General features: G+C 42.3%; 1 protein-coding gene across 1 annotated transcript; it reads right to left on the bottom strand.

Annotated features, from left to right (window-relative positions):
• Positions 1 to 5,862: 5,862 nt before the first annotated feature.
• LOC115683261 (calmodulin-binding protein 25-like) lies at positions 5,863 to 7,125 on the bottom strand. Its single transcript, XM_030607725.2, has one exon. It carries the CDS (start codon positions 6,899 to 6,901, stop codon positions 6,092 to 6,094), a length of 810 nt encoding a protein of 269 aa, XP_030463585.2. The 5' UTR covers positions 6,902 to 7,125; the 3' UTR covers positions 5,863 to 6,091.
• Between the last annotated feature and the right edge of the window lie 14,874 nt (positions 7,126 to 21,999).

Genomic DNA, 21,999 nt, shown 5'->3' with positions numbered 1-21,999 from the left:
CGGTTTTTTTTTACCGTGGGGTCTCGCGACTTCTTTTCTCCGGCCGGCCCGTGCGAAATGACGGAGACCGCAGTCTGATGAAAGGCTCCATATCGTGTTTAGATTCGGGCTTCATCTCGTGGTCCCGAATAATCTTTCTTAAGTTCGTGAACATTGCCCAGTTTTTTTGGTCTGCAGAATATGTCCGTGCGCGCGCACGGCACGCAAACACGAAAGCTCGTCCATCCTTTCGACAGCTGCAAACTTTGTCCCATACGGGGGCGCGCGATCTCAGCTGTCGATCTTTTTTGCCTCGTTGGCCATGGAGGGCGGCTGCTGCCGCTGATCTTTCGCGAAAAGCGCCCCCTCCCCCAAAAAAACAAAGAAAAAACACGACCGAAGAGTCGAGCTGAGGGCGAGTGCAGTGACGACATGCAATCGCCAGCACGCGGTCATGCGTGACGGCCCAAGGGAATCAACAACGTTGTGGGTGGCAACACGAAAGGACGAGGAGGGCCCCACCCCCTCCTTAAATGCCAGTCCGACGTGGACGGCCCCCGCCAAAACGTCAAAACGCCACGTCGTCACCCGACGACTTTGACTCTCCCCTCCCCCCTTCACCCCCACCCCTGCTGTTGCTGTTGCTGTGCGTGTAGGTCAACAACCTCCCTCCCCCGCTACCTCCCGCCCCCACTCATCATTACGAAAACTACGACCCCCGAAAGGAATCCCACGTCATCGGTGACGCCGCGCGGCCCCCACCGCCACCCCGCGCTCCGCCGCGTGGGGATGGCGATCCGACGGCGGAGGAGCGGGGGTGGGGGTGGGGGGGACAGGGCGGAGGAAGTCAGAGGCGGAATCATGTGTTGGGGGTGGCTGCGGTAGAGTAGGCGAGTCAAAGAGGAAAAGAACGAAGACTGGTACGATCAGAGGTACTGCCTCTCCCTGCTTTGCCCATCATCTTTGACCTTTCTTTTCTTCGCTTCTGCTCTTCCTCCTCCTTCCTCCCTTTGAATCGTTTGGCTAACTTGGGGTCGCACGTCTCCTTTCGGGTGGTGGGCGGGGGGTTGCTCTTTGACGTTGAACTGAACCCGAAATTGCTTGAGAGATGTGGTGGCAAGCGGATGGACAAAGGGTTGTGTTCCGCTTCTTCTTCTTCTTTTTTATCGGGGCTAGCGGAATTCGAGACTGTCCCGATCGAGTGCGTCGGAACGCGGTGTGTGTGGACGGCAGATGGATGGGTTAGAGTCGGAATTCGGATGGACCGCGATACGCGTGGACCATGTCGGACCTATTCAACCGGTGTTATTCCATTCTCGCGTACGAACGAGAAGATTACCTTACCGACCCTATCCGGACCCGTCCGACATCCCTTCCTGAGTGACCCTACTGCTAGTGTGAAGAAAGATTTTCGCAAAGGTTCCTAACAAGCAACACTCGCATCAACGAGCAGAAAATTTCAAGTTCGTCCATTTTATAAGCGGCGTGGTGGGGGGTGTGATTAGAGATTCCCAACCCCTGGAAAACCATTTCGTGATGTCACAAGATCAAATGTTTTTCGTATTTATTCTATTACAAACATCGAAAATAAATAAACTATTACATATTTCGAGACTAGCCATTCGAGCGTCGCCAGAAACATAAAAACCGCCTGAAGACTGATCAGCCAGTTCCGACCTGGATCGGTTTTTCAGACCATTGATTTTTTTCATTCGCACCCGTGATAACAAAGATCTTTTTTCATCGCCGGCCAGTCCGATCCGATCCGATCCAAATAGGAATTTTTAAACCTTCGATTCTCGCATCATACCACACGTGCCGACCATCACATAAAATACCCTGCCCCTCTAGCTCCACCAACCCTTTCAATTCAGAGCTTCTATAAACGTTTTTCCCAATACCCTTCATTTATTTATTTATTTATTTATTATTTTTTTGATCAATACCCTTTAATTTAAGTCCTTAAGTTTTATACATTAAATTTATAAATCTAATTATGTGGACTTAGCTTTCCTCGCTGACGTCATAGCGCCTGTCATCTTGTAGACAGAAAAGAGGATTATTCCTTGTTTCCAGAACGGTGTGATTTGGACAGCCACGCGATGTGTTTGTCCAAAACAGCGACGTCGTTTTGTCCTGATCCTACCTTTTGTGTAATCCCCTTTGCCTTGTTCCAGAAGGCTGGGTTAGCCTCCATCTAATTTAATTAATTAACCAGTTGCAAAGATCCAAGCACACCAAAGTCACAAGATATTTAACTTTTGGTAGTTGTCATCTCCGCTGTAATGCGGGGAAAAAAGAAATCGCTAAAAGCTCGAAATTATATCGATCGCGACGCATTCACCGTGAACTCTCTTTTGTGACGTCAAAAACCCTAGACCATGCTCACCGTAACACATTTGCTCCGAACTATTTTCTTGTGGCACAAAAAACTCCAAAGTCATTCACCCTTCGTCAAGGTTCCGTCTGATGATTTTTCAACAGAAAACATCATTTTCCTCTTCTTTTTTAAGCCACGTGAGAGCCATGTCAACACCGCTTGCTATCCGGTGTTCATGTAGGCAGATTTTTAACGATGCTCATCGGTGAAATCTTGACGAAGGATAAACGCGTCACACGGATACGAATTCGGGATTTTTTGTGTCACGGAAAAAAAGTTTAAGGTAAATATGTCACGATGAGCAAAATTTGGGATTTTTTTTATGGCTTTTTGCTCTATAAAAAACTTTTTATTAAATTTACCCCCCTGCCCACACGAAAACACAAACATCTTTTTCAACGACCAGTATCAGATTAACGATAATCATGTTACTGCATGTGTTACATGGGTATGTATTTTTTCGACATTGTCTTTTTGTTTTCGTTATTTCTCATCATCCGGGGTCTTGGGAAGCTTGGCTAACCCCACCTTCCTTTCAATCTAATGAAACGAAGTTCCAGATACAATTAGAACAACAAATTCGATCGTGCAAAGGAATATCATTTCGTCTCCTTTTTTTCTCAACTAATTACAAAGAGAGAGAGAGAGAGAGAGATTTCTTGCGAAGATGAATAAGGATAATTTTAAATTAATTAACTAATTAAGTAGCTAGAAAAGAAGGAAAAAGGAAGGGAAAAAGAGTCGCGCTCGAGCGCGACACCGCCACCACCTCGCGCCAATGTCGCAAGACGTTTTGCGTGATTGATTCGACAAAGTCGCGTCAACTCATGTGATGCGTCAAATGGCTAAACGAATTAATTAATCGATCCCACTTTAGGCCATTCTTTATTCCCCCAAACTATAGATTAAGATACTCATTTAACTTAGGCGTGGCCACGGTCTTCACGTCCTAACCTTTCCTTGATTTTTTTTATTTTTAATTTTTTATAATTGGATGTAATATCCCGATCGTCGTCTGCTTTTTTTACTAGAACAAAAAAGGGTGGTCGAAGAGATGTTATCGAGACCTAAGTCAATTATATTTTAGCCTAAGGCGTCGCCCACCTAACGCATTTCGCGCTCGAGATATTATTATCTTACGCAGCTTTTTGACTCGACTAGATTAACTCTAATGAGTCGAGCAAAATAATTTGAGTTGTTTTTAAATCTTTTGATACCGGCACGAAAGCTTAGTACGATCGATCTGGAGACGATCGGAAAGAAATACCGAGTAAAACCGTTTCTCGCATCTGCCTACGAGGGTTTTTCGCGGGTCGAACTCTTAGGTTTCTTTCGATCGGGGCGGCACCGGCGAAGCTTCGATAGCAATAGATTCGTCTGGCCGAGGTCTTTTTGGCACCGCTACTGCCATGCACCTAAATATCATAAGACAAAAGGACAAAAGCCACCAAAAATCCTAAATTATGTTCACTGTGATACATTTTTCCTTATTTTTTTCCATGACACCAAAAATCTCAAACTTGTAAGCCCTGATAAATTTACCTTCAATCAAAGTTCTATCAGTGAAAACCGTTAAAAATGTGTGTTAACATGAAGTGAGATAAAAACGACGTTCGTTTGGCTGAAAAATAATTTTACGGAACATTGATGGAGGATAAACGCGTTACATACGTACAAGTCTGGGGTTTTTTATATCGCAAGAAAAAGTTCAAGCTAATCGTATCACGATGGACATAATTTAAAGTTCGGGCTAAATATATTATAGCGAACATAATTTACAAATTTCTGGGACGTTTTCGCAAGTCGAAAAAACGAGGGAGAGATATTTATCATCATCATCTTCGCCAGAAGGGTGCGTTGCTTAATGACAACAACCCAAGACGTATCGATCTCTAATTAAACCACGATTTTTGAACTTTTTTAAAAACCTGTCCAATCTGTCTTATGGGGGTTGATGGGTACGTCTGCGTTTGCATGTGAGGGAGTTTATCTAGGTGGCCGAGCTATTTCCACATATGACAAGAAATTGATAGTCTAAGACACTAAGGTCCAATTCTGCGAATATTATTATTATTATTATTATTATTATTATTATTATCATTACCAAGATGGGATTTGCCCCCTTTTTAATCTAATATTGCGTGTCGTTTTAAAACTATTTTTTCGATGGGAGCGTTCGGTAAGCAACCTCACAAATTTGGGGCATTCCTTGTCACCGTTTTATGCAATCATTTCATTGTTTGAAAAAGAAATATCTGATCGTTTCATTGGAGAGCCGATTACATCGAGTTCCACGAATCATAGTACAGCAATTTCGATCCGGGTTCTGTTAGTTTTCGCGAAAGAATGAATGGTTTGAAAAAAATTTTAACCTAAAAACGGTCGCTTGTATCGGTTGAAATAATTGGTCGACGAAAAATGTTTTCATTAACGATGACAACATTTTTGGTTCGTCCATTTTTGTACGCGATACAGACGATCGTTTTTAGGAAAATATTTTCTAAATTACATTCATTTTTCGCAAGACAAATGGAGTCAAAAATTAAATTTATTTCACGAATTCATAAGCAGAATAGTTCATAAGCATGGAAAACGAGATCTCTTCAAATTAACGAATGGTTCGGAATAATTTTGACATTCGAAGTTTCTTTCTCAACTACGAATACGAGAGGGGAAAGTACTCCGACCCTTCACCTCCGGATCTCACACGGGAAAGATTGAGGAAATCGCTCAATCATATGTTTCGTGCCACGTCTTGCAAACAACAAAGGGCATTAAAAAGACTTTCAAAAGAAGGAGATTATGCTGCACGACGAATCGAAATCATGTGAAGCATTCGAAGTTTGTCATTTTAAGTAGATGTCCAGAGGAATCACAACAAAAAGGTCGAGCGACTTTGAATCGCACGAACCGAAAAACCGGTTCAATTATGTGTTTCGAGGTTTTCTCATACCGAACATTTTTCGACGGTACCAATGACTCGACCTAAGAGCAACCTTCCCTCGTGTGCCCCACGAAATAACCCTAATTTGGGGACACAATTTTGCACGGTCGGGCCGGGTCGGATTAGGTTTTTTTTTTTCACATTTTACACGAAACCATGACTCCGAGGGCTGCCCGTTGCCACGCGGACGCCCAACGCACCTAACTGTACGGGCTTCTAGATCTTCTCCTGTCCACGTTATCATTCCGTCCGATGCAAGCCACCATACCATTTTGCACTCCTCTTCCCCAATAACTCTGACAAAAATTTCCATTGCCCCAAAAGACACCACCCCCGCTTTCATCCATCGGAGAGCCGGTTCTTCTTCTTCTCCGGCGACGACCCTTTCGCCGTCGGAGAACCGGTTCTTCTCCGACGGCCCCTAGTAAAAACCCACCCCCCCACGGATCGAACCGGGTCGCGAGGAGGTTTCGCGGGTGTTCTCCCCGCCCCCTTCTCCCCGTTTCGCGTGAAATTTCATAACTTCGCGTGCAAAAATTGGAGTAAATCAAGGCTCGAATTCGAAGAAATGAAGAGGACTATGATATACCATAACTATCAACAGATCCGACCCGACCCGACCCGATCATGCCACCCCGATGTCTGCTGCAACAATTACAAGAACTCCGACGTACGATCCCATACGCAGCATCACAAAACAGGGGGCAATTTGGAAAAAAGAAAGAAAGAAGGAAGGATGACAAAAATAAAATATAAAAAAAAAAAAGGAGGGAGCTAAAATTGATCCGTCACATGGCGCTAGCGCTCCACGACTCTAGAGTGGGAAACCCGGCGAACGACCCGAAATCGTAGCCGCCGGAGACGGAGCCGCCGCCGCCGCCGCAGGCCACGTCCGCCGCCTCCAAAAATGACAGGGGTCCCGGCGCCTCGCCGCGCGCGGCGGACATCTCCTGCTGCTGCTGCTGCTGCTGGTTGTGGTGGCCCGCGGCGTGGTGGTCCAGCAAGAACGCCGACGTGTCGAGGGTCGGCAAGCACCCGCTCGCGGCGGCGGCGGCGACCAGGCGGGCCCCGCCGAGCCTCTGCGGCTCCGGCTTGAGGATCGGGGCCGACACCTGGAGCCCCGCGCCGACGAACCTGGCGCCGGTCACCTGCTGCACCATCTGGCGGAAGTTGGCCGGGTCGGCGTTTATGTAGGTGGTCTGGGACCGCTTCGAGGCGCGCGACTTCCGCTTCGAGACCTTCCCCGACGCGCCGGGGACGGAGGCCCGCTGCCGCTGCTTCGACGCCGCGGCCTCCTGGTCTGAGGACCCCCAGCTGGGAGCGGCGGCGGCGGCGGCGGGGGTAGAAGGGGCGGGCTCGGGGAGGTGTTTGAGGAAGGGGGAGACGACGTCCGGGGTGAGGGTGTCGGAGGAGTTGTTGGAGTTGTTGGAGGTGGTGGCCGTGGCGGTGGCGGCGGAGGAGGAGATGGATTTCTGGAGGGCTTTGGTGAGGGTCTCGGTGTCGCGGGAGTAGGCTTCGGTGAACCAGGGGTCGATGAAGCTGGGGCGAGAGAAGATCCACGTCGGGTCAACGCTCGCCATGTGGTCGGACGACGCCATTGATGGGGCTACCCTCGAATCGCGCTCGCGCTCTCTCTCTCTCTCTCTCTCTCTCTCACCCTCTCTTCTCCCTGCGTGTCGATGGAAGATCACCAGGAGGAGCTTCTCGAAAGGGGTCCGCCGGACGTTAGAAATGGGTCCTCCGCTGCAGCAGCAGCAGCAGCAGCGGCTGGTGAGACTGAGGGGGAGGGGGAGAGGGAGAGGGAGTCAAGAGGGGGGTCAAAGCTGAAGCGGAGGACACTCCAGTACGGATACGTCCGTCGCCGCGAAGAAGAAGACGAAGACGAAGACGGAGGAAGAGGAGGAGGAGAAGGAGGAGGAGAAATGGCGAGGGATCAAAGGCGCAGAGAAAGGAGGGAGGGAGGGAGGATGAAATGGGAGAGAAGGGAGGATGGGTGGGTTGAGATTTATATAGGGCGGTGTCTCATTCAGTCAGTCAGTCAGTCAGCCAGTCGTGTTGAGAGAGAGAGAGAGCGAGAGAGAGAGAGGATGAGAGAGAAACCGCGTCGTTCGGGGGGGACACGCGTCAGCTTTCCGTACGGAAATCGATAACACCCGATGGCAAACCTCACCTCCCCCTTTAACCATGGTTTGTATCTAACCTCACCTCCTCAGCTCTTGTTCGTATATGTGCGATGCTCGACTTAACACACATCACATAGATTCTTTTTTTCTCCCCCCCAAAGGCAACATAGATTTTTTTTTTTCTCATCAAAAAAAAAAAAAAAAAACGTTCTAATCCGTCGTCTTGTTTCGAAAATTCCACTCGACGAAGCCGCTTTGATTGCAGCACATCGCAACATTATCTCCTCCCCGAAAAATTCGGCCGGGCCAGTGTGAACAGCAATCTCGCGATGCCTTTCCCTGAGACGTGTTCGATACGTTTCGAGAGGGAGACGAGAACATTAATCCTACGATATGCTAATAAGCAGGTCTTTAATAATATACAGGGGATCGTCCTGCTAAGTTTTCCTCTCGAATGTAGCTATTATTGAAGCATCGGAGAAAGCGAATTTTGGTTTTGGAAAATCCCTATTACAAAAACGGGGAACAAAATCTAGGGATCGAAATAAAGGCTGCACTTCTGTAGTTAATACAGGATTAGCGCGGTTAATTGGGAATTAAGCAAATTAAGGAAGAGGCGAAGGCGAGCGACTCAGTGAGTGAGTGACCCGAGCGAGGCGGCTCGCGAGCTCCGACAGGCGCCGAAGCCGCGTCGACGGCGCTCAGCTTTAACGCGTAATCTCGCCTCTCCCCAGATGCTTTTCTTTTCGCTCCCCGATCCTCTCCCATCCTATTTCTTTTATTATCTTCCCCGTTTTTTTTTTTTTTCTCTCGCTACTTATTTCGTAATATTTTTTTTAATTAATTCCATTTCTTTCTCTCTTTATTGCGCCATTGATTTTCGCGCCGTGGGAGACCATTTTCCCGTCAAACCCACACGCACAGCTCAGTGGAACTGCCGCAAGGAAGAGCGGAAAAAATCTACTAAAAGATTTATATAGAAAAAGGAAAGAAAGAATAAATAAGCTAAAAAAATTTTAAAAAAAAATTAAGAGAAAAGAAAGAGAGAGCTTAATTTCAACATAAAAAGCAGCGCCGGATTATTCATTCGTTTTCCTAATTTGAAATCTTAGGTTTTGGAGAGTAAAATAATGAGTACGGACTAGCGGTGCCATTTTGTTTTTTACAAAATCATGATAACATAGACTATTGCGGAGCCAAACGATGGATTTGCAAATCGCAGCAAAAATCTTTTAATTATTATCGAGCGCCGCCGAAACGCTGGTCGACGAAATTCTACGCGCAAACAAGCTTTTTTTTCGCTAACTTGTCTTCAGTCGTCGAATCGAGTGGCTAGGGTCGCCGGGCAAAGCGGGAACACTGCTCGGTATAGCTCCTATCGCCCGATCGTGCCTATTTCGAGCGAGACCGGTCTATCAAAATTCAAGACCCATGACGTGTAACAATGCTCCTAAATACCTTGTGAAGTAGGAGAAAAAATTTTCAGACCAAAAAAAAAGAGCAGGAGAAAAAATTCGATATATCAATTGGCATGCGCTCTTTAATTAATTTCTTCAGTGCAATACTGTTACACCATGATATCCTTCTTCTTTTTTATGACTTCACGATGCTCTGCAGTAAAAATAATATCACCTTATTCTTACAATGTGCCATGAATTTGTCGTGCCATTGTTATGAAAAATACGATGAGACGAGAGTCAAATCCAAAGTTTCATGTCTCATAAGAGTTGCAGCTTATAAAACATAATAAATAAGGAAAGTCCCGTTTGTTTCGTAGGAAATGAACGATTTGAAAAAGGTTTTTCATAAAAATAAAATCGCATGTATCGTTCAAAATAATTAATCAAAGAAAAGGTTTTGCAGAGAGCGGTACTCCCAGCAGCATGGACAGTGACGGATTTCAAAAATTAAATTTGAGACGTTAAGATCAAAGCGATTGACGAATATTTTCAGTCAAACGCTGCGGTTTAAATTATATTATTATTCTTGACCCCCCAAAAAAATTCACATTATTATTATTATTATTATTATTATAATTATTACTTTTGGGGGGGGGGGGGGGCAGAGGAGGAGATCGATAGCAATCTTGTAACTTGTGGCGCTTTTTAAAGCCGAAATTTTTTTACATAAAACGACAATCCATGCAAAGCCGAAGGTGGGGCCCAAAGGGGAGCTTTGAAAGCGCGTGGGTCCCACCGCCCCTCCCCTTCCCCTGCATTGATCTCGAGGAATCTCAGTTTTCCCTTCTTCTTCTTCTTTCTTTTTTTTTTTTTTTGTTTCGTAATTTTTCGCTTTTTCAATATAATATATATCAATATCCCCCCGTCATCTTCACCGGTGCATACGTCATATATTCCGAACCTCCGTCATTGGGTTGGATACGTAGCGACGGAGTTAGGGCCGGGAATGGACCGGGGATCGTGATGGGATGAAGCCGACCCCCTCTTGAAATGGACGGTTCGATTTGAGATTTTTTGGAATGGGACTCGGAGGATCAGGCTCTTTTTTCTTGCCTCGATTGAGGTTTAGTGCCGTAATTTCTAGGGTTAACATCACGAGAAACCCCAAATCAGTATATCCGTGATTAAATTTACTCCCAAACTAATTTTTTTGGTCGCTAAAAACCCCAAACATATTTACCCTCCGTTAGCTTCCGTCAATTTTACCGTAAAATTATTGATCCGGATGACGCCTGACAATAACTCAATTGACATGGCAATCCACGTGAAAATCCATATCGGTTTTGAGTAAATTTGCCGCGAATGTACCGGTTTTGGGGTCTTTGGTGATCAAAAAATTAATTTTGGGGTAAATTTATCACAGGTGTACCAGTTTGAGACTTTTCGTGATATTGATCCTAATTTTTATTTTAATTTACAAGTTAATAATGTCAATCAAAGGTGCTAAAAAGCCTATCTATTACAGCTTTGTCTAAGTAATACTGAAAGATTAGGAAACAATATACGATGCCGCGCGTTGATATTCGTACATTTTACAGTATTTCGAGTATATCGAATATTGCCTGTAGCCTTTGATGATATTTTGGTTAATAGGCGTCGCATGTTATAAATGAGTGCCTTAAGACACTTGTCAATTTTACCTAACGAAAAAAGTGCATAACACATTAAAATGATGTTTTGAAAACGATAAAGTTTCATTTATGCGAGTGTTTAATTAGCGTTTTCTTTGTGTACTTGTTAACAGAATCGATTGCCTTTATGTCGGAATCCCGAAGGAGAATGGAAACTCTCTCCTCGAAGATGGTTATCCATCCCAGAAAGGAGAGACAAAGTTTGTCCTTCCAGGCCAGCCCAACGCGCTTTTCTAGTCCGAACCTATTAACAAAGCAAACAAAAAAGGGAGCGTTTCGAATGATACGGGACGAAAGAACGCGTGAAAAAAACAAGCTCTTCGTGATACCATTCTTCGCGCAATTGTGCGGTGTGTAAGCCCTAAGGATGGCCAAGCAAGAGCAAGAAAAAGAGTTATAGTGGTCCTTTGCATTTGAGAATGAATGGTCACACTCCTCATGTAGGAAGCTAGAACTAGAACCCCAAGCACTACACCGGAGGAGGAAAGGCTTGAGAAGCTAGGCAGCAGCCATTTGGTTTAGAGGGTCTATATCCTTGGAGTAGATATATTAGCTTTATTTATAGATATATTATTGGTTTTTTTGCGAAATATTTTCCACCGACTAACAAAAGTGCATGCGCGTTGCTTGCGAAAAACAAAATATACGAGTGCTCGAATTAAAAAGAGAAAAAATTGGAGTTTTGATCTATTTGCGTAAACATAAATTCCTCGAAATAAGAAAGATATTTCAGCCAATTGAAAAGATTGTACGGGAGATTCAACAAATCGTGGTTAATATGTTATAGATTCATTTTATATTTTGACTTGCAATTTTTCCCTTCTTAATAAATATTGACATATAACAATGCACTTAACAGATGGGTTTTCCATGAAGTTTTTTAAATAAAATGTTTAAGGTTAAAATCTCCAATAAATTTATTTTGTAACATAGCGAGATCTGAAGTCGAACTGTACTATGATAGTTTTCTGATTTTTAAGAGGACGTGTCAAATTTTTTGTTTGTGGAGGGGGTTTCGATGTGATCTAATTATCATGACGCTCACCTACAATTTTATCTCATCATGTGTTAAATTGTTTTTGCCGATCGTGCCTTGTGTTTCCTATGGATCACTCCAAGCGTTCAAATTTACGGACGCTTCTACAGCTCACGACACCCTTCCGTACAACATCAAACGTCGATCGTGAGTTGTCGCTTATCGATTGATATAAGTCGCCGAATAATTTTAACAACGTAAAGATTGATGTACTACTGATCATGAATTTTTCTAAGCATGTGTCGAAGTGTGGTCTAGAATGGGGGAGAGCTAGTGTAGGCAAAATTAGGGTTTGGTACAATCGCAGGTAGATGCCCTCTCGTCCACCCTAACTCTTTCGACCTCGTCACCCTACCCACCTCAAATTATACGTAGTTGTGTATATAAATACACAAATCATCTTTAGACTAGGACCCGTAGCTAAGCAAAGGCGGCCAAAAGCAACTGCAAACTAATCACCCCACTTGATCTCTACTGAAACGGCCTCTTATAGCAAGTTTACAAGACGGTGCGACGAATTAGAAGCGATCGTTTCGATTAGAGAGAGCCCATTAGAGCACGCAACGAAAATCTGCCACGTCACTGTGTATGAAAAATTATCCATTCAGTCCCAGATATTATGTGCGGATGCCAATTTAATCATAGGTCTTTGCACACAATTTCCTCCTCGGTGCAAATCATTTTAGCATACTAATTTTAGTATCTTTACCGGTATTCGTTGTTTTTGTAAATTGGCTTACTTTTTTGGCAAAATTAGAACGAGAAAATGGTTGACGGTTCTCTTGCTACTACAAAGGTGTGGTCATTATTGGTTGGTGAAAGCACTTTTTTTTGGGTAAATATTGTATGACAGTCAATTGTGCTAATTTAGTCCTAAATCCTTTAATGATTTACCAATTTAGTACTATACACTTTAACGATTTACCAATTTAGTCTTATATTGACTAGACTGTCACGTCAGCAATTTCCGACCAATTCATGACTAAATTGACAAATCATTAAAAGATTTATGACAAAATGGGTAAATCATCACAATGTTTATGACTAAATTGGGATAATCGAAAGGTTTAGGACTAAATCAGTAAGTTATCAAAAGTCTTAGGATTAAATTGGCACAAAGAAAAAGTTTAAGATCGAATTGATCGCCATACAATAGGTTTGTGACTTTTTGAACAATTTTCCCAATTTTCTTTAGTGTAAGTTGGCTTTATTATCGTAAATCTTATTCTTTAGGGGTGAATTTTCATGATTTCATGTAAAATTAAAGATAGAGATCGGTAGACCACGGCATAAATGTTATTACTCAATGAATTTATTCTCGTTATGAGTCCTATCAAGTAATTTTTGGTGAAAACAAAAAACACGTTTTATTTCATATAATTTGGTATAATTTCCCGTCCAATAAAAACGTTTATCAGGGGCACGAAGCATCTTTTTTTACTAGGCAGGGAGGCAAATTCACGTGTAAAAGAAGTCAAAAAAATCACATTTTATTTCATGGAAGGTGAGGCAGAAGACCAAAAAAAAGTTCTACGACTGATTGTGACCCCCCAGCTCTTGCTACGTCATCGATGATCTAAGTTTTTTTGTTTTTGATCGGAATGATCTAAGTCGAACCCACGTTTAATTTCATGCTCGTCAAAAATCTTGTTTGAAGTAAAATCAAGGGTCCATACTACGAAAACTCCCAAACTGATACACCCGTGATAAATTTACCCTCCGTTAATTTTCGTTAAATTTTACTGTCAAATTACTGAATTTGATGACACGTGACAATTGACAAGTGTACCGATTTAGAATTTTACTATCTGTTCGTCACAGGTATACAAATTTGTGATTTTTCGTGGTATTAATTCAATTTGAAAGGAAACTAACGGAGGGTAAAATTGTCACAAATGTACAAGTTTTGGATTTTAGCGAGGCAAATTAAACTCCTTCAAGAAGGAAAATTTGTTCCTACGCTAGACCTATTTTCTCAATCTTGGCAAATTCATCATAGATGTACTATTTTGAGGTTTTATGTGGTCAAAAAATTAGTTCGGGGTGAATTTATCACCGGTGTACAAATTTTAAGGTTTTTCGTGTTATTAACCCTAGAATTAAAGTATGGTTGATACCAAAAATCTCAAACTGTGGTCATTTTGACACAAATACCCCGAACTTTATGGTTTCACTAAAAACCCTAAACTTGTCCATTGTGACATAATACCTCAAACCTTTTTTTGTGTCATAAAACAAGACCCCGAATTCATACCGATGTGATAAATATACTTTTGATGGAATCAAAATAGAGGGTATTCATATGTATAGATTTGGGTTTTTTTTTTTTTGTGAAGTTGGGGGTATTTGTGTCAGAATGGGTAAGTTTAAGGCTTTTTGTGGTATTTGCCTAATAAAGTAATATTTAGCTCAATTATCAACTTAGATACTAAATTATTGCGGAGAATATATTTGGTATGACTTTATGCTTTGATTGGTATATAGATCACTCCATGTCATTGGCTTGATTTATTGGACCTTTATTTTATTTTTTTAACTTTCTTCACCTTAGACAATTGAGACCTTTTGAGTACGTCCCCACGTCACCATAGCACTTCTGGGGTACCAAAGATTAGGACTCACTATTAAGGACTTTGAACCTAAATAATTTACATAAAGTTCCGTTTACACGAACCAAGCGGTCTTTAGATCCGACCCGGATTACTAAAGAGAAAATTTAAAAATTGTGCATGACCCAGTGCCGAAAATGACGTCCGCGTTCGGGATAACATGTAAAGACGCCTTTTTCGTACGACGCGATCATCGTGATATAATTTTTGGCCATTTTTTTATTATTGATTTCTGATTTGATTTCGTCATCGAAATTTCAATCGACCAATCGCACCACGAGAAATCAAGTACTCGACTGAAAGATACTGTTGGAATCTTACCTAAGCTGAGCTTCGTGACGTACCAAAGGTTGACTCCAATTTATTTTGTAATGTTGGAAAACTAAATGAACTTAGGTAGGCAGTGATTGGAGGCACAATGCATGGGTCTCTTTACCCTAATTTGACATTATCCAATAAATTATTTTCCTAGTCTATAAAGTTTTCTTCCTCCTATTTTTGTTAATTTCTGGTGATGGGTTGAATTGGAAGTTAAGATCATTTTTATTAGTTGGATGTGATTGAGGTCGTTGTGATATGATATCGAAAGGAAATGATGCCCCTTCTTCCTATTGGCCTGTAAAACTCGGACCTACCAGCAACGGGAAAATTACCTAATTAGTTCTAAACTTGTCATGCGAACATCATTTCAATTCTAAACTTTTAGATTTTATCAATTTAGTCCTAAAATTTTGAGTGAAATTTCATTCTAGTCATTTTGGTCAATTTTCACCATAAATCAATGACGTAGCAGTTCAACTATCACCGTCTTACATGGCACACTACCACTCGATGAAAATTGACTGCATGGGAATGTCGCATGAAAGTTTATGACTAAATTGACAAAATTAAAAAAATTCGGGATTGAGTTGGCATCCGTAAAATAGGTTCAGGGCTGATCGAACAAAATCCCCTACCAATAACCACGCCAATCTATCATATCACATATAATTAAAACGCGGAACCGAGGCAGTGTATCTTTTTAGTGCTCGTGATTATTGGTTGGCGAACCACGTTAATAATCGCGAGAAGTTAACTTAGCAGTTATTATCGATCAACCTCGAACTTTCGATAGATGGAGATCGGAATTTGAAATAATATTACGAAATTCACTCAATGGAAATATTTATTTTTTAGGTAAGCCAACATTCGCGCAACAACTAAATTGTAACGCGACATTATGACATCATAATCCACGGTCAAACTAATCTCGAGATGCGAAACGCCCTTTGCAACGCTTATCAAAATCCCGGCTCATAACAAGAAAAAATCGAATTCGCGGGACTTTACTACGGGATAGATCCCTAAGATATGAAATGCGATCGACTTGTTCAGATGTTGACTCATCATCCGACACCCATTAGAATTTCGAAACCTAGGACTATTTGCAAAGCCCGGCGGTCGGGGAAGCGCGATACGTGTACCGGGGGGGCGTCGCGATCCGAACTTAAGAAAGAGTAGCGGGCGAAAGGAGTGCGCGCCGGCGGACTTAAGTTAATTCGAGACCTTAATTCCGGTACAATCTTAGAAATTACAACAACGGAAAAGAAAACGTTCGAGTCAAAGTAAAATAGAAATTGAAGAAAGATCCGGCGAGCGAGAAGGAAGGAAGGAAGGAGAGCGCGCGCGCACGCACGCATCTCTATATCCTCATAGGCGTCCCCCCCCGGGGCCCCACCCCCACTTCGGCCCTTTTTCGAGCGCCTCTAGAAGCAAGTTCCCCCAATAGAAAAAACGGAAAAAGCGAAAATAAAAAATGAATAAATAGGAATCGTCGGGAGGAGAAGGGGGCGGGCGGGATATATTGCGCCAGCGGTGACGTGGAACCGTGACGCGGCGTGACGCGGCGCTGACGCCACCGGGACTTGGGAGGAAAAGTCAGGGCGACAGCGATAAGATGATAAGGTGGTGTGGGGCCCGGGGGGGAGGGGGGTGGGGCCCGCTCCCGCGGGTCGACGTGTCGAGCGTGTGATTGGGCGGGGGATGCGGGAAACACCGAAGGCTCCAGGCTCGTTCCCCCCTCCTCACATGCATGCAAATTGCAAACACCACCACCCCCCCCAAAAAAAAAAAAAAATAATAATAAAAATAACAAACAATAAAAAAAGAAAAGAGAAAACCCGAAAAATATCAGAAACTTTTTGGTGGGCCCCCCTACCTCGGCGGCTCGGCTCGGCTCGGCTCGGCTCGCTCTCTTCGTCGGCTGAGCTAACCCGAGGTTCGGTTCTTTTAGAGTTAACCGACGACGATTTTACCGTTGGGACCGTATCGTTTGCGGTTGAAGCTCGAGCGGTTAGCTAGCTAGCGCGCGCGCGCGCGGGGGGGCCTCCTCCCACAGCTTCAATCGGGTCCAAAAAATATTCAAATAATTTGAGGAATCTTTTTTTTTCTTACAAGAGAAAAATGCAGTCGTTATCGTGTCCATAGGAAAGCTAAATGAGCTCGTGGAAAATATATATTTACGGCCGAGGAGAAAATGGGAATATGCTGTGATCGTTGACGAAAGTGTTTGGGCGTAGCGATACCCGATTTTAAAATCCGCTTTTCTCCGAACCTCCTCCACTTCCTTGTCCAATGTTCGGCTTCTGCCGTGGAAGTTCGAGTGAACCGGTCAGACCTCTAAATAACTTGTGAAAGCGTCGGTATTGTTCTCCGTATTGCTTATTAAAAATAAAAACCGAGCCCGTTAATGAGAGGCGAAATTTCCCGAAAAGATGTGTCCGTGTGTATGACGAGTGCGGCGGGGTTTAGCCATGCTTCGAGTACGTATGAATGAGTTGAGTTGCTTATGATATGCTTACGTGGTTCCCAAGACTTCCCAAGATTGTCGCTTGTGAAGCCGGCGTAACGACCTCTATAAACTTGTGATTGGTATTGTGTTGCTTGGAGTGCACTAATGGTGCGTTCGTTTCGCGGAAAAAATGAATGATTTGAAAATTATTTTTCTAAAAATAATCGCTTATATCGCTTAAAATAATTAGTTAATGAAGAATATTTTCATCATCGACAATAATTCATATTTAAATTTTTTCGTGGACAGTGAGCTTTTTTTCATTCAATCATTTTTGCAAGCGATAACCAATCATTTTTTTCCACGAAATAAATGCGCCCTAAAAAAACACACGTATTTACTCCTTTTTTTAATCATCTTAAATGAACCAACTATGGAATTCACGTGCATAAACGTTAGGTCCCCACATGTTGAGTTTAAGTTCAGCAAGTTAGTCAAACCGGGGAAAGATACCGACCATAGTAAATAAGTTCTAAGGACCGGAGCCGAAGCAATTAAAATAGAAAATGACATTGTACATTGACAAAATGCTAATTCAAGGACGACATAGTTGAAATGGATGTATGGCTGTGTTTTTCCGAAATGTCGTACTGAGAGCTTACAAAGAAAAATGAGTGCTTTATGAAAACGACTTGGTCCGACAAGGATACTAGAGCGATAATCTAGGCAAGAAGATCCCGAATAAGGCGTAATTTCTAACGGGCTTCTGCTCTGACGAAAAAGGCTGGAATGACACGAATTATGTGCCAAACAAGGAGAAACTGTTCCCGAGTTACACATCCGAAAACAAAACTAACTTATAAAGGTCGCCTTTTGGTGGAGTAGCAGAGTTTAGCGTCGATACTACCGCACTAATTAAGCGCGCTCGTGTGAGAGCATTAATTACATGGATAAAATGACCTCTTGGAAATAAGTGCGGAAATGGGTCGGGTCTAATATGGTTCGTGACCCTCCCGAATCTTACTTTAGCGTAAACAGGTTGCGATTTAGGGTTGTAGGACGGGTTTGTGATTTCATTCACAAAACTCTATAAGTTTTTGAAAGGGGTTAGAGATTTGTCTCGAAACCCTAACCCAAAGTCAATTTTTCACTAAAAAAATTGAACCCTTCTAAACAATATAAAGATCACCCATATAATAATGGGTAATTAAAAATTCGTAGACCCAATCAAACTATTATAAACATCTCTGTTTACTTTCTTTTTTTATAATTTTACTCCATGGCAATTGATATAATCTCGAAAAAAAATCTCCAAAATGGGATTTCCACATGCTCCCTTCGCGACTAGAAAACAAAAATCCAGCGTGGGGGCAAGCTTTGACTTGTCAAGTCAAATCGAATTAGTACCCCAAAGTCAACGATGGGAACGCATAACCAAAACCCTACAATTTTTTTTTTTTAATTTGTCGAAATGGGCCAAAAAGAAGAAGAAAAAATACAAATTAAAAGCAAAAAATCCTGGTGACTCGGTCACCAGTGCAGTGCCACGTACTCAATACCTGTCTGCATTCTAAACTCTAGTTTGGTCAAGACCACCAACAACCTAAATTAATGCCGTGATCTGTTTTAATTCTGGTCGGCAACAAAATTGGCTTTACATTGAAAAAGGTCAAAGGGGAATTTTTATTGGTCCTTCAATTTTTTTTTTTTTTTATAAATGGGGGATAATGATATTGTTATATATATATATATATATTGGTGCGTATGGTTCAGCAGTGGCTTATCTTTGTTATTTTTCTACGACATCCACAAAATTAGTATTATTAGAGAGGAGAAAGGAGGAGATTAGCATTATCGATAAGAAAGGTATGGCTACCATGTATTTATGAGGGTGGCTCTTGGATGTTGGAGTTAAGGGTAAACAGGTAGATCGGTTCAATTTGGGAATCGAACCGGCTTTACTTAACCAGTTCCAGGCCGATCACACGAGGACCCAATTGGTCCCCGAGTAAAAAGTTGGAGAAACGATTCAATTACCTGTTTTATACTGTATATCGTCAATTCTATTAAAGAATCGGTTTTTCGGGGTTTTTAGCCTTGAACCACTATGTCAAAGATTGCTCACGCGATATGTTTTCTCATATTAATAGTTATATTACTTAAAGTCAGGTTGCCCCTAGAACCCACCGCCTTTCAAAAATCGAGAATTGATTCTAACAATATAGGTTCCGAGTTATTGGTCCTGAGCATACTCACCCTGAAAACCGACCACTCCTGTGGCCATATCCGTTAAGAAATGTAACCGTGTTAAGGAGTGAATTTGGAACACAATTTGATTGCAAATTCTTACCCCTTTACAAACACACTCGATGCATAAGCGCCCAAGTGACATTCTTTTTTCTTGTTTTGAAATTTTTGGTTATTACAATCGAATTAGCAAAATGATATGAACACAAACAACTGATTTATAAGCGGAGACTCGTGGACAACAATTTTTGCCCAAAAATAATAAAGTCAAGAAACAGAAATATCGTGCAAAGGAAAAAAAGCAGCTCTTGTCCATAAAATGCCTTTTAAAATTGGAGACATTGATGCCACTCCCACTTCCCAACACTTAATGTCGAGTGTGCCTATTTTTGGTTAGTCTTCTTTTCAACATCGGCCTCGCAATTTCCCTCTCTTTTTTCCTCTTCTTTTTTTTGTTTGGAATAATTACATAAACGGTCCTGAACTTTGCTCTATTATGCAATGTGATCCCTTGAGTTTTAATTTGTTCAATGTGGTCCTTAAACTTTAACCAAATATGCAATGTTGTCCCTAAACTTTCAATTTGTTCAACGTGCTCCCTGAAATTTTGGCTAAATTGAACATGTACAAAAAATTCAAGGACCATATTGAATAAATTAAAAGTTGAGGGTCCACATTGTGCATTCGGTTAAAGTTTAGGGATCATATTGTATATTGAGACAAAGTTCAGAGATTATTTGTGTCATTTTTTCTTCTCGTTTCAATTGAAAAAACGAAAAAAAAAAAAAAAAAAAAATTCCATTTTTCACTATTTGAGGCACCTTGCTCACATCTTTCTCTCTGTATATACAAGGTAGCTCAATTGGATTTTGCCGTACTAACCCCCCATTATTTTCGTGGTATTTACACCGAGCGCCATCCTTTCTTTTCGCATTTAAACATACGCAATAATAGATATCTTTGTTTTCATGAATAATATTAAGTTAGGGTGCATAAATAAGATTTTTTTTTTTTGGTAAAAAATTTGTGCTCACTTGGAAGAATCATCTTCTTCTTTTTCTATATTTCTACTTTGATGGAAGACACATCGCTAGAGGGCTTGACTCACTTTGAGGTTGGTCCTCCACGATCATGTTTGGATCTTCCTTTTCCATATTCAAGCTTCTCTTTTTCTTTCTTTTTGGGTCATTGTTTTTGAGCTTTGCCCTTCTTTTTTTTCCTTCTCACTTTATGAACGTAGCCATCAGGCAGGCTTCCTATTCATTTCCAAGTCCGTGCAATCCGAACTTTATATCTTCATCTCCCTTTTCTTTCTCTCTTTTCTTTGGACATGGGATCAAAAGCAGGGGCGTGAGGAGGCCCCATGTCTGGATATCACGGCAATTGCCGAGATCGATGCAATGGGGCCACAAGCATTATCGTAAAGGAACGAACCGCAGAGAAAAGCGGACGAGATCGATCGGTGGGGATGAGGAAAAGGGCATCCTTGGGAAGCTTGCAAAAGGGCAGTGAAAATGATGCCTGATTTTTGCTTTTTATGCGTTTAACTCAAGGAAGGAATCCAGAAAAAAAAATATATATGTGGGGAGGAAACCGAATAGGCTGGAAAAAGAACACGACCACCCGGGAAGCCTCCCTTCCGTCTCTTTCTGGGAAATGTATCTAGAAAGAGAATCCCATGTTTTTTTCCCATTTTAAAATTCTAGGTGCATGGGCCCGTTCGAGGTCTTTTCATGTCTGCTGCTAGACAGAGCTGCAGTTGGAGGAGGAATAAAGCATGGTCCTTCGGGGAAATGGGTTGAAGTTGACAGACCCGTGCTTCGGTGACGATCTTGTTGCTGTTCGTGGATGGCGAGCCTCGAAGGTGTTGGAGGAATGTTGATGCTGTTTCGAGGAATTTAAGGCCACGTCAGGCTTTACAGGAATCCTTAATGCTGGCGTTACTAGTGAATATGCTGCTGATATGTTGAGAATCTCCGGTTTGAAGCATGGAGAATTCCCGGTTAAGTACTTGGGGGGTTTCTTTAGTTCCAGGAAAGCTGATAGAGAAGGAGTGTGAGGCATTGATGGATAGAATCTTGCGGAGAATCACCGGTTGGAACTTCAAAGAATCTGTCTTTTTGCAGCTAGGCTGCAGCTCGTATCTGCTGTTTTGACTGGCAATATGTGTCGTGTGTTGAGACAAGGATATAACACGGTTATGGCTAGCCGGAACATGGCACGATTAATAAATATCTCGAACTGTCTCAACAAGAACATGCGACGTTTATATAATAGTTCACACGATACGACACGACATGATTAACACGATTATTTAGCTTGTCTATGTATCATTTGTCAACACGAAAGCACACGGGCTAACCCGTATCCAGATAATATGCATATTTTCACGATCTAGGCGCCGGGAGACCAGATCTAGGGAGTGGAATTTGAGCATGGATAGCGAGATCTGAGCTAGGTGAGAACGAGCAGATTGAGGCGAGAGCCAAGCGGGCCACAAGCAGAGGCGAGTTGGGGTGGTGAAGAATATTGTGGTCTGTGAGGTGAAGAAGAAAGGAAATTATTGGCTGCCACTGGCGAGGCGAGAGTGTTCTGTTGAGTGAATTGAAGGAGTTGCAGCACTCAGGTTTAGTTCAGTTTTTGTGACATTAGTGCTATCTCATAAAATTTTAAGGATTAAGAAAAATATGTTAAGTACCAGCAATATATATGTTATTACGTATTTAATCATGTTAACTAATTAAACGGGTTATGCACGGACCGTTTATGTTAAACTAAACCTGTATATTCATGTATTGTGTCGTGTCGTGTCGTGCAAAT

This window comes from Syzygium oleosum, unplaced genomic scaffold (assembly GCF_021117445.2).
Source record: "Syzygium oleosum isolate NSW1041296 unplaced genomic scaffold, Sole_v2.1 Sole_v2.10, whole genome shotgun sequence".
Lineage (NCBI taxonomy): Eukaryota > Viridiplantae > Streptophyta > Magnoliopsida > Myrtales > Myrtaceae > Syzygium > Syzygium oleosum.
Note: the sequence above shows the minus strand (reverse complement) of the source record. Positions and strands in the feature narration are given on the sequence as shown.